Here is an 11,971-nt window from a genome sequence, read left to right on the forward strand (position 1 = left end):
TGCGCGTTTTGTTATTTTTATCAAAACAATTAGTGCAACTAACAGCACAAAAAGACCTGATCACGGCTCTTGCTGCTCTCTTTCTGCAGGCGACATGCGCAGTAGAACGTCAGTGACGTAGGCTGGTAATCCCCATAGACTGTAAAAAGAATGGACGTAGCGTCCGTGACGTCACCCATTGGTTTTGGGGAGTCGTTTTTGTGACTCAAATATGGCGGCCTGGACAGCGCCATGTTGGATTGGCCGGCCGAGAACCCGCCCACTGGCCTCGAAGCAGCTGTCCACGGAGCTGCTGGGACCTGTCACTCAACGTTTCCGCGCCCTAATTGGCCAGAGTTTTAACCTAATAACAGTAAAACGGTAGAGTTTAAAAAAAATTCACCCCCCTCAGAGTGTGTGCGGGGGTAGAAACTATCGATTGAGAAAAAAAAACGTTCTGACACCAGGCTTTTAACATGTTTATTGAGGATGTAAAATCGGCGATTTTAACATGGGGGTCTATGGAGAATGCTGCTTTCTGACACCAGCCCCCAGAGGAAGCCGGGGGGATTGCAGTTTTTTGGACGCGGAAGTGAGCTTCACTTCTCAGACCCACAACTGCCCCCTTGGTAATCCCTCTATAAGTTGTGGTTTTTATCTGTCTGTTGTTTTCCCGCCGTAGGACACGAGGGCCGTGTGGGGATGGCAGCGGTCACGGTGAAGGAAGGAGCTCAGTTTGATGGACGACAGATATACGATCATGTGGTCGGCTACCTGCCCTCGTACGCCCGGCCTCGCTTCATAAGGATACAGGTCATTCAACTTCACACACACACACACACACCAGAGATGTTGGGCTATTTTGCTTTCTTAACGTTTCTTCTTTCAGAATAGTGGAAAGAAATTATAGAAAATCCACATTAAAGGGATAGTTCACCCAAAATTTAAATTTCATTATCTCCTCCCCCTCATGTGGACTAAGGGCTGGGAGAAGTTTCAGAGTCCTCCGTGGCTTCTCTGAGTTACAGGGGGTCTCGGCGTAGCAGTATTTGTCCATATAATGGTTGTCAATGGATACCAACTTTCTTTGTCCAAAAAGACACACCAAAAAACATCCAAATACCTCCATGCTGCTCGTATGTAATGTCCGTCTTGTATTGAAGCCCCGAAATGAGAAATAGTTCTGAAAAAAATTAAATAAGTCTATATTTCAAGCTTGTTTGTAGCGGAAGCTCCTCTTCCTGGTCCGTCCAAATCTCGCGCGATTTGCGCCGGCGATTTGGACAATTGCGCATTTCGGGGCTGAAATGCATGCTAAATTAGCGCATATTTCATTAGATATTGCCTCATTTACATATTTAAACACAGGATTTGACAAAACTTGTAATACAAAAAATATTTGTCTTACTGTGAGTGATAAACTTGGGAAGTTTCATGGTGATATCTGTTAGTTAAAAATTTTACCCTATTCACCTGGGGTGTCTCTCCAGGCTTCCAACCCATCTTGGACGCCATCTTGAAAATGACACCTTTCTAGTGGTCAAATTTTGGTAAACTTTTAGAATGTTATTAAGGACATCTAATACTATAAAAAACAGCTGAGAAACCTTTTGTTATAATTTTTTTAGGGTTAGGTGTTTTTTTTTTCATATATGCACCCACCTATTATCCATTAGTCAGATTTCTGTTCTGGAAATATATGCAAATTAGCACATATTTCATCAGATATTGCCTCATTTACATACTTAAACATACAATTTGACAAAACTTGTAATACAAAAAATATTTGTCTTAATGTAAGTGATAAAGTTGGGAAGTTTCATGGTGATATGTGTTAGTTTAAATTTTTACCCTATTCACCTGTAGTGTCTCAGCTTCATTTAAAATGTAAATAACAAAGTCTTTGATCGTGTGTTTTGTCCTCGTGCTCTCCGCAGGACGCCGTGGAGCTGACGGCCACGTTCAAGCAGATGAAGGTGAAGTTGGTGGAGGAAGGGTTCGATCCCGGGCGGGTCCGGGAGCGTCTGCTGGTGCTGGACGACGGGGAGAAGAGCTACGTCCCTCTGAGCGCTCGGCTCTTCTGCTCCATCACGTCGGGAAACATCAAACTGTGAATGAATGAACCACTGTCGTCATGGCGATGAACTTCTTCCACCTCAGGGACTAAACTCATCTCTCAGTGTAACTTCAGCAGAAACATAAACACCTTCGTTAGAGGCTGCAGATGGAGGCAGAGCCAGGAGGGAGTTAAAGGGAGAGTTCAACATTTTTGACAAATTGGCCCATTGCCATAATCCCTATAGTCATAGCAGTAGGTTCGTTACCTTTAATTGTCGGTGCAAGCTGTTTCTAGAACGGCGGAGCAGAGTCATGAGCTGCTCAGAGCTACGCTACGGAGGCTCATGGGATTTCTTAGGTTTCCCTCATCAAACTCATCAAATACACAATCCAACAACTCCACAACGCTCTGGTGGACAAGTTGTGAGCTGCACATTCACCACGCTATGAGATAATAACACAACGTTACCACACAGAGTTGTTTTAGAGGGAAATTCATGCAAAACCGCTGATGCACGTTGCCTTCAGGGACAGTTTTTCATCATCAGTCTCTGTATTTCCCTCTAAAACAACTCTGTCTGGTAACGTTGTGTTATTATCTCATAGTGTGGTGAATGTGCAGCTCACAACTTGTCCACCAGAGCGTTGTGGAGTTGTTGGATTGTGTATTTGATGAGTTTGATGAGGGAAACCAAGAAATCCCATAATGAGCCTCCGTAGCGTAGCTCTGAGCAGCTCACGGCTCTGCTCCACCGTTCTAAAAACAGCTTGCACCGACAATTAAAGGAAACAAACCTACTGCTATGACTATAGGGATTATGGCAATGGGCCAATTTGCCTAAATGTTGAACTATCCCTTTAAATATAATAACTGACAGGTCACAATATAAATAGTATATTAACCTGTACAATCAGGACTGTTGTTAACTACAGAGGTTACTGATAAGACGAGGCTTTACTGGACTTCTCTCCATGAAGAGAAACAGCTGTTTTCCTCACATAATAATAATAATAATGACTAATAATAATGGTAATATCAATAATAGTACATTGATATTGATAAATGCCTTCCAAATAATCAATAAGAACAAGTTTACAGTGTATAAAATGTATAAAATCAACATGTCTCTGATGTTATGTTTAACCTGTAGTGAAAAGGTTCCTGAGCCAGTGTCTGTAAATATAAATGACTTTCCTACATTAAAGTAATTCTTATTGTAAAACCAGATTTAGTTTTCATGTGTGTGTTTGTTCTGCTTTTTCTCATCACAGGTTGAAACAAAACTTAAAAAAAAAAAACTGATTTCAGGTGTAACGAACATGAAAAACCACTGGATGGAGACAAATACTCAGTTTACAGAGATAAACAGACCTCTGACTATAAATACGGTGTAAAACTGTGTTATATTATAACCAACATGTACCTTTTTATAGTGTATTCAATACTAAACTATTCAAATAATACCCAGTTTAATATATTCATGTTTTTTTTATTTTAAACACCTGCACAGTACCAGTGATATACATGATAATCATCATGTAAAGACGTGTGTGTATACAAACCGTTCAAATTGATGTTTTCACTTTAAAGGGATAGTTCAACATTTTGGCAAATTGGCCCATTGCCATAATCCCTATAGTCATAGCAGTAGGTTCGTTTCCTTTAATTGTCGGTGCAAGCTGTTTTTAGAACGGCGGAGACGAAAACAACTCTGTTACGAGACGGAGTTGAGCTATTTTCACTTAAAGGGATAGTAGCATTTTTTTTAAGTGGGGTTGGGTTTTTACAGTTTTTATTTGGACCTAACCAACTGCTGATCGGCGGGCGCTAACCCTGGGCGGAGGGATACGTGAGTTGGTTAGCTCCAAATAAAAACTGTGTTTTTCCTGCACTTTGAAGGGCTGGAAAAATTTTTATTATAGTGAACAATGGAACTGTGTATTTTTTTTTCACGTAAAACCTCTTTTAGGCCGTGAAAATAGGCCGTTTCTTTGGGTCCATTCACAACAATGTATGTTGTAAATCTCTGGGCAGGGCTATGGGCTGGCGTTGCTAACGGGAGGAGTGCAGAGAGTCTTCTACTGCAATTAAAGTACTTAGGGGCTATTTGTAGATCATACAACCCCACTTTAAAAAAAATGCTACTATCCCTTTAAAACACAACTTTAAAAAAAACAAAAAAAAAAACAGATTTCAGGTGTAACAAACATGAAAAACCACTGGATGGAGACAAATACTCAGTTTATAGAGATAAACAGTCCTCCGTCTATAAATACTGTGTAAAACTGTGTTATATTATAACCAACATGTACCTTTTTATAGTGTATTCAATACTAAACTATTCAAATAATACCCAGTTTCATATATTCATGTTTCTTCATTTTAAACACCTGCACAGTACCAGTGATATACATGATAATTATCATGTACAGACGTGTGTGTATACAAACTGTTCAAATTTATGCTTTCACTTTAAAGGGATAGTTCAACATTTTGTCAAATTGGCCCATTTACCATAATCCCTATAGTCATAGCAGTAGGTTCGTTACCTTTAATTGTCGGTGCAAGCTATTTTTAGAACGGCGGAGCAGAGCCGTGAGCTGCTCAGAGCTACGCTACGGAGGCTCATTATGGGATTTTTTGGTTTCAACTCATCAAACTCATCAAATACACAATCCAACAACTCCACAACGCTCTGGTGGACAAGTTGTGACCTGCACATTCACCACGCTATGAGATAATAACACAACGTTACCAGACAGAGTTGTTTTAGAGGGAAATTCATGCAAAACCGCTGATGCACGTTGCCTTCAGGGACAGTTTTTCATCAACAGTCTCTGTATTTCCCTCTAAAACAACTCTGTGCACTGGTCCCAACAGCTATTTCATAGCTGTTGGGACCAGTGCCCGGTGCGATTGCCCGTGGCCCTAATGACTAATAATAATGATAATATCAATAATAGTACATTGATATTGATAAATGCCTTCCAAATAATCAATAAGAACAAAGAGTACCCGTATGCAGGGACATGGGCGCCGCCATTAGCCCAGCTGATCCATACCGGAAGTCACGACCGGAAGTTGCTCTTCTTCATGTGTATCATTTCTATGTAGATAAAAAAAATAACTCAGTAACTCAATGGTCCATAATAAGATATTGTTTTCCAGCGGATATCTTAGTTACAACAAGATTGAGCTATAAAATATTTTTTTGCATGGATCGTTTATTAAGTTATTGAGTTATTTAAAGGTGTACAGAAAAGAAAATTGAATTTGAGCCCACTCTGGATCATAAAATTAATGTAATAACTCATCTTTCAGACGATGTAGGCCAAACTTTGTGCAAAATTCTATTTTTGAGTAAATCCGGGATGAAAGTGTGTATTTTTTTTTCCGCATTGGATAATGCAGGCGCACGGATTATACGTCAGCCTGTACACGATTCATCAGCCACTGATATTAGATCCGTCATCCATCATTCAAACGTCTGAGACACGCACACACACACGGAGCTCGGGCTCGCCCCAAGCTTTGAATATCCCGCCCGCTCGATAATGACCAATCAAATTAGTTTTCCTCACTCGGGTAAACTCGTGTTGCAGCTCGTGACAACTCGGCGCGACAAACAGGACAAACGGCCATTTCTGTACACCTTTAAAAAACGCTGCTAGCGCCGAACGGCTAGCGGCTAACGGCTAGCGCCGCTCCTGCTGACAGCAGACCAGGAGAGAGAGAGAAAAAATAAATGAAATGTCTTTGGTGGTGCTTTGGTTAGGGTTAGGCAATGAAGAAAGGGGGTGGTTAAGTTTAGTAAAAAGACCAGGTAGAGGCTAGACAGGCCAGATAGAGAGGGCGGGTTCTTAGAATAACATAGAAATAATGTACACGAAGAAGAGCAACTTCCGGTCGTGACTTCCGGTATGGATCAGCTGGGCTAATGGCGGCGCCCATGTCCCTGCACACAGGTCCCTCTCATAAGAACAAGTTTACAGTGTATAAAATGTATAAGATCAACATGTCTCTGATGTTATTTTTAACCTGTAGTAAAAAGGTTCCTGAGCCAGTGTCTGTAAATATAAATGACTTTCCTACATTAAAGTAATTCTTATTGTAAAACCAGATTTAGTTTTCATGTGTGTGTTTGTTCTGCTTTTTCTCATTACAGGTTGAAACAAAACTTAAAAAAAAAAAACAGATTTCAGGTGTAACAAACATGAAAAACCACTGGATGGAGACAAAAACTCAGTTTACAGAGATAAACAGTCCAAGGACCTCCGACTATAAATACTGTGTAAAACTGTGTTATATTATAACCAACATGTACCTTTTTATAGTGTATTCAATACTAAACTATTCAAATAATACCCAGTTTCATATATTCATGTTTTTTTTCATTTTAAACACCTGCACAGTACCAGTGATATACATGATAATTATCATGTAAAGACGTGTGTGTATACAAACTGTTCAAATTGATGTTTTCACTTTAAAGGGATAGTTCAACATTTTGGGAAATTGGCCCATTGCCATAATCCCTATAGTCATAGCAGTAGGTTCGTTTCCTTTAATTGTCGGTGCAAGCTATTTTTAGAACGGCGGAGACGAAAACAACTCTGTTACAAGACGGAGTTGAGCTATTTTAACTTAACTTTCATTCTTCCATAAAGTATAGCTCTTACAAACACTTTACCCTGTCTAGTATGTGTGTGTGTGTGTGTGTGTGTGTCTGAGTAAACATGTGGACATTGTTGCTGTGCTAATTTAACATTTTGGGGAATTACAATGTCTCAATTTTAATGTTTGTTTAACGTTGGCGACAACCAATCAGAGATCATCCTCCAGGAGGAGGAAGATTTATCTGCATGGTTTTATTTTTGATTTTAACCACTTCTTTTCATCTTTCTTTCTTTCTTTCTTTCTTTCTTTCTTTCTTTCTTTCTTTCTTTTTTTTTTTTTTTACAATTGTGGATAAAATGCAGTATTTCTAATCATTTATTTGATTTCTGGACCTTGTGCTGACCCTGCTGACATGTTGCAGTATTATGTGACAGGAAACAGTTTTATTCTTTTATGGTCAGTTTGTTGCTTCAGATATCAAAGATGTTGAGACGACAGGAAGTTAATCTTTGATTCAAAACCATAAAGTTGTATTTTTTTTTATTCTGCAGCAGCAGCAGCAGCGATTAAATAAGAACGAGTGTTTGTCCCAGTGTGAATGAGTCTGTGAACAATAATAAACTTCACATGTTGGTAACCCTCAGCTCTGTGGCCTCACTGTGCTTCCTGAGGTCATTTTCATTTATTTGTGAACTTGTTGCAGCTTTGCTTCATCTGAGCTTTGTGCGTTTTATTTAAATGTCAGAGTGTGAGTCGTCTGATCCAGGTCAAACACAGAAACGCAGATCTCGTCTCGTCCTCTGTTGTTTGGACAGAACAACGTTGATAATTAACTTCTCTCTGTGACGTTGTTTATAACGGTCTGGCTGTGTCTGAGAGGAACGGATCCACTCACACTGTAAAAACTCAAAATCTTTCCAAGAATATTTGTCTTATTTCTTGTCAAAATGTCTCATTTCTAGTCAAAACTAATCTCTTTCCACTTAAAATAAGACTCATCACCTTAAAAATTAACTTGTTTTTAGATCATTTTCACTTGTTTCAAACTAATTTTCACTTGAAATAAGTAGAAAAATCTGCCAGTGAAAGCAAGTTTTTTGTGCTTGTAATAAGAAAGAAAAACTTGCTCCACTATCAGATTTTTTTAAGTGAAAATCTGCTTGAAAGAAGTAAAAAGTGTCTAAAAACAAGCTGCTTTTTAATGTGATGAGTCTTATTTTAAGTAGAATGAGATTTGTTTTGACTAGAAATAAGACAAATGTTCTTGGTAAGATTTTGAGTTTTTGCAGTGCAGAGTTTCTATACAAATCTGAGGTTTAGACGTTAAATTATAAATGTGTTGATTGATCTGATGACGTCACAGCCTGGTGGCTCTGACGGCGACATTAAGAGAAGTTTCTTATTTATGGTGACGAGTCGGTGACAGTTGTTACAGAAACACACGAGAAAGATCAAATAAACCACTGGCTGAACAAATAACTGAGGAGGAGGAAGTGGAAGAGTTTATTTATTTTTTTAGCACACATTTAAATTCAATGGTGCAAGGAGGGAACGAAGCCGGTTGGCTTGTACATAAGTTCCACCCCTATAACAAATTACAGCAAGACAAATTTCAATGGCTAACAGATAAACATAGAAGAAAGAAAAAAAAGAGATATGGTGCATACATAATCAATGTTAAATGAGCAAAATGAACAGAAATGAGAAAAAAATAAAGAAATAAAGTGCAAAGTGATTCAGTAACAAATAGAAACAATAGAGATAAGGTACAAAAAATGTATTAATTGAACTCATAAAGAGACAAGAATAGGAGGAGGATTCATGTCGGTTCATTAAAACAATGAGAGACAAACTCTTCATCAGCATCTTTTACTCTGAAGATCAAGTTTGTCCTCGTCTGGAAAAATTATGTAAAATGTCGAATGGATCTGGGGCGGTGTTTAGCTCGCTTGCCCCATGTAGAGGCTACAATCCTCACTGCAGACGTCCCCGGTTCGAATCCCGCATCGGGCAGCCCTTTCCTGCATGTCTTTCCCCCCTCTCTGTTTGCCAGAGGAAATGTTTAACATTTTATTGTTGACTTAAAGGGGTAGTTAGTTATAGTCACCCAAAATTCAAATTTCATTATCTCCTCCCCCTCATGTGGACTAAGGGCTGGGAGAAGTTTCAGAGTCCTCCGTGGCTTCTCTGAGTTACAGGGGGTCTCGGTGTAGCAGTGCATGTCCATATAACGGTTGCAAATGGATACCAACTGTCTTCGTAACAAAAAGACACACCAAAAAACATCCGATTACTGAGATTTGGACGGACCAAGAAGAGGAGCTTCCACTACAAACAAGCTTAAAATATATATATTATATATTAATTTTTTGCGGAACAATTTCTCCTGTTGGGGCTTCAATACAAGAGGGACATTACAGACGAGCACTATGGAGGTATTTGGATGTTTTTTGGTGTGTCTTTTTGTTACGAAGAAAAGTGAGCTCCGTTCTCAACCGTCATATGGACATGCACTGCTACGCTGAGACCCCCTGTAACTCAGAGAAGCCACGGAGGACTCTGAAACTTCTCCCAGCCCTTAGTCCACATGAGGGGGAGGAGGTAATGAGTGAAATTTAAATTTTGGGTGAACTATCCTTTTAAGGCCATGAATGGCTTGGCTCCTCCTTATCTAGGTCTAGGTGACCGGCTTGTTGCCCACTTGTAGAACATGACGGTCGGCCGACCAGTTCCTCCTCAGCAAACTGAAGTCTAGACTCTAGAGGCTAAAAACAAGAGGCGATCGAGCCTTTGCAGTCGCCGCTCCTAAACTTTGGAACAACTAACCATTCTCCATTAGAACAGCTCCAAATTTTAAATCCCTACTGAAAACCCACCTCTTCTCCCGGGCTTTAAACTCCCCCGACTGATTGTTTTATCATTACAGTGTTTAAGTTTCCTATATTTTATGTTTGTATGTTTATTTTATTGTGCTTTTATCTGATGTTTTAAACTGCAATTGTATTTATTTTAATTGTAAAGCAGCTTGGTTCAAGGTGCTATATAAATAAACTTTGACCTTGACCTCTGCCTCCCCATTTCCTGTCTCTCTCTCCACCGTGCTATCATTTAAATGCAATAAAAAGTCCAAAAATATATAAAAATATAATATATAAAAAAAAAAAAAAAAAAAAGGATTTGATTCTGGTTGTCCTCGTGTCTCCTTCTCTGTCTCCTTCCCTATTTCCTGTTCCCTTCTCTGCCTCCTGTTTCCTCCCTCTGTCCTTCCCTGTTTCCTTCTCTGCCTCCTGTTTCCTTCCCTGTCTCCTTCCCTGTTTCCTTCTCTGCCTCCTGTTTCCTTCCCTGTCTCCTTCCCTGTTTCCTTCTCTGTCTCCTGTTTCCTTCCCTGTTTCCTTGTCTCCTTCCCTGTTTCCATCTCCTCTTTCCTTCCATGTCTCCTTCTGTCTCCCTCTAGTTTAGTTTAGTTTTTTATTTGCACATTTTATAACCCACATAAAATAAATAAATAGTAAAATTAAAAATTGTGCAGAAGAGGTAGAAGCCAAAAAAGGCTTATAAAAAATACCTCCCCAAAAAACAACAACAACAACAACAACAACAACAACAGTGGTGGTCTAAAAAAAAAAAAGTAAGAAGACAACACAGAAATTCACAACATAAACATGTTGTCTATGTCAATTTCTGTTTCCTCCCCTGTCTCCTCTTTCTCATGTTTCCTTCTCTGTTTCCTTCCCTGTGATGTACACTGCAATGTACAGAGCAGTGACATATTGGAATCGGCTCCCACCATATATATATGAAAATAACATTGAAAATAGATGGAGATTCAAAAAGAAAATAAAAGAGGCCATTATTAGTAAAGAACTTACATTTTTTTAAGGTTTTGAAAAGTCAAAGTTGGTTTGTATTTGTAAAATATTTTTTATTCTTATTATTTTGTTGTTTGTCATTTATCTAATTCTGTAAGTTACTGTATTATGTTTTGATTGTCACATATGAGTGTCTGGACCCCAGGAAGAATAGTCCTTACCAAGGTGAGGACTAATGGGGATCCATCATAAAAACTAAAACTAAACTAAAACTAAAACTGTCTTCCCTGTTTCCTTCCATGTTTCCTTCCCTGTTTCCTTCTCTGTCTCCTTCTCTGTTTCCTTCCCTGTCTCCCCGTGTGTTTAGTTGGAGCCATGTTTCCTAACCCTAACTTACACAGTCTTTGGAGTTTCTTTCTTTAAAGAGGAATCGAGCAGGGCCCCCCCGCAGCCCGCTGGCCAACAACAGTCACAGTAACAGTAACTCCCATTGAGGAGAAATTGTATCAAGGGTCAGGAGGCGTGAACACTCTCTCTCTCTCTCTCTGTGTGTGTGTGTGTGTGCAGGTGTGTGTGTGTGCAGGTGTTTTCAGCTGCAGAGAGTTGAACCGTCCGGAGCTGCACACACACACACACACTCTCTCTTATTCTCTCTGGTTTGTTTCTCTTCTGCTTCTTCCTTTTCTTCTTCCATCCCATCATGTTTTTTGATTGCTACTTTCTGGTGACAACGGCTCTCGTGGGGCTGCTGCTCTACGTCCATCTCTGTTTCCTTCTCTGTTTCCTCCTCTGTCTCCTTCTTTGTAGGAAACTCACTTTAGTTGGAGCCATGTTTCCTAACCCTAACCCTGCACTCTTTGGGGCTTTCTTTAAAGGGATAGTTCAACATTTTGGCAAATTGGCCCATTGCCATAATCCCTATAGTTAGCAGTAGGTTCGTTACCTTTAATTGTCGGTGCAAGCTATTTTTAGAACGGCGGAGCAGAGCCGTGAGCTGCTCAGAGCTACGCTACGGAGGCTCATTATGGGATTTCTTGGTTTCCCTCATCAAACTCATCAAATACACAATCCGACAACTCCACAACGCTCTGGTGGACAAGTTGTGACCTGCACATTCACCACGCTATGAGATAATAACACAACGTTACCACACAGAGTTGTTTTAGAGGGAAATTCATGCAAAACCGCTGATGCGCGTTGCCTTCAGGGACAGTTTTTCATCAAGCAGTCTCTGTATTTACCTCTAAAACAACTCTGTTTCGTAACGTCCACGAAAGCGTTGTGGAGTTGTTGGATTGTGTATTTGATGAGTTTGATGAGGGAAACCAAGAAATCCCATAATGAGCCTCCGTAGCGTAGCTCTGAGCAGCTCACGGCTCTGCTCCTCCGTTCTAAAAACAGCTTGCACCGACAATTAAAGGTAACGAACCTACTGCTATGACTATAGGGGTTATGGCAATGGGCTAATTTGCCCAAATGTTGAACTATCCCTTTAAAGAGGAATCGA

General features: G+C 39.8%; 1 protein-coding gene and 1 long non-coding RNA gene across 2 annotated transcripts in view; both read left to right on the forward strand.

The window, feature by feature from the left end:
• The window catches only part of LOC311004756 (long-chain fatty acid transport protein 2), a gene marked incomplete at its 5' end in the record, with an annotated part of 28,382 nt that extends 26,220 nt beyond the window's left edge, over nt 1–2,162 (forward strand). Inside the window, 2 exons of the mRNA XM_083996925.1 lie at nt 662–792; nt 1,917–2,162. Coding sequence (XP_083853051.1) covers nt 662–792; nt 1,917–2,093 — 308 coding nt within the window. The 3' untranslated portion in view covers nt 2,094–2,162. The remainder of the gene's footprint in view (nt 1–661; nt 793–1,916) is intronic.
• The window catches only part of LOC311005308, a 457,476-nt gene that overhangs the window by 411,491 nt on the left and 34,014 nt on the right, over nt 1–11,971 (forward strand). The gene's annotated exons all lie outside the window — the stretch shown is intronic.

This window comes from Trachurus trachurus (assembly GCF_905171665.1).
Source record: "Trachurus trachurus genome assembly, chromosome: 3".
Lineage (NCBI taxonomy): Eukaryota > Metazoa > Chordata > Actinopteri > Carangiformes > Carangidae > Trachurus > Trachurus trachurus.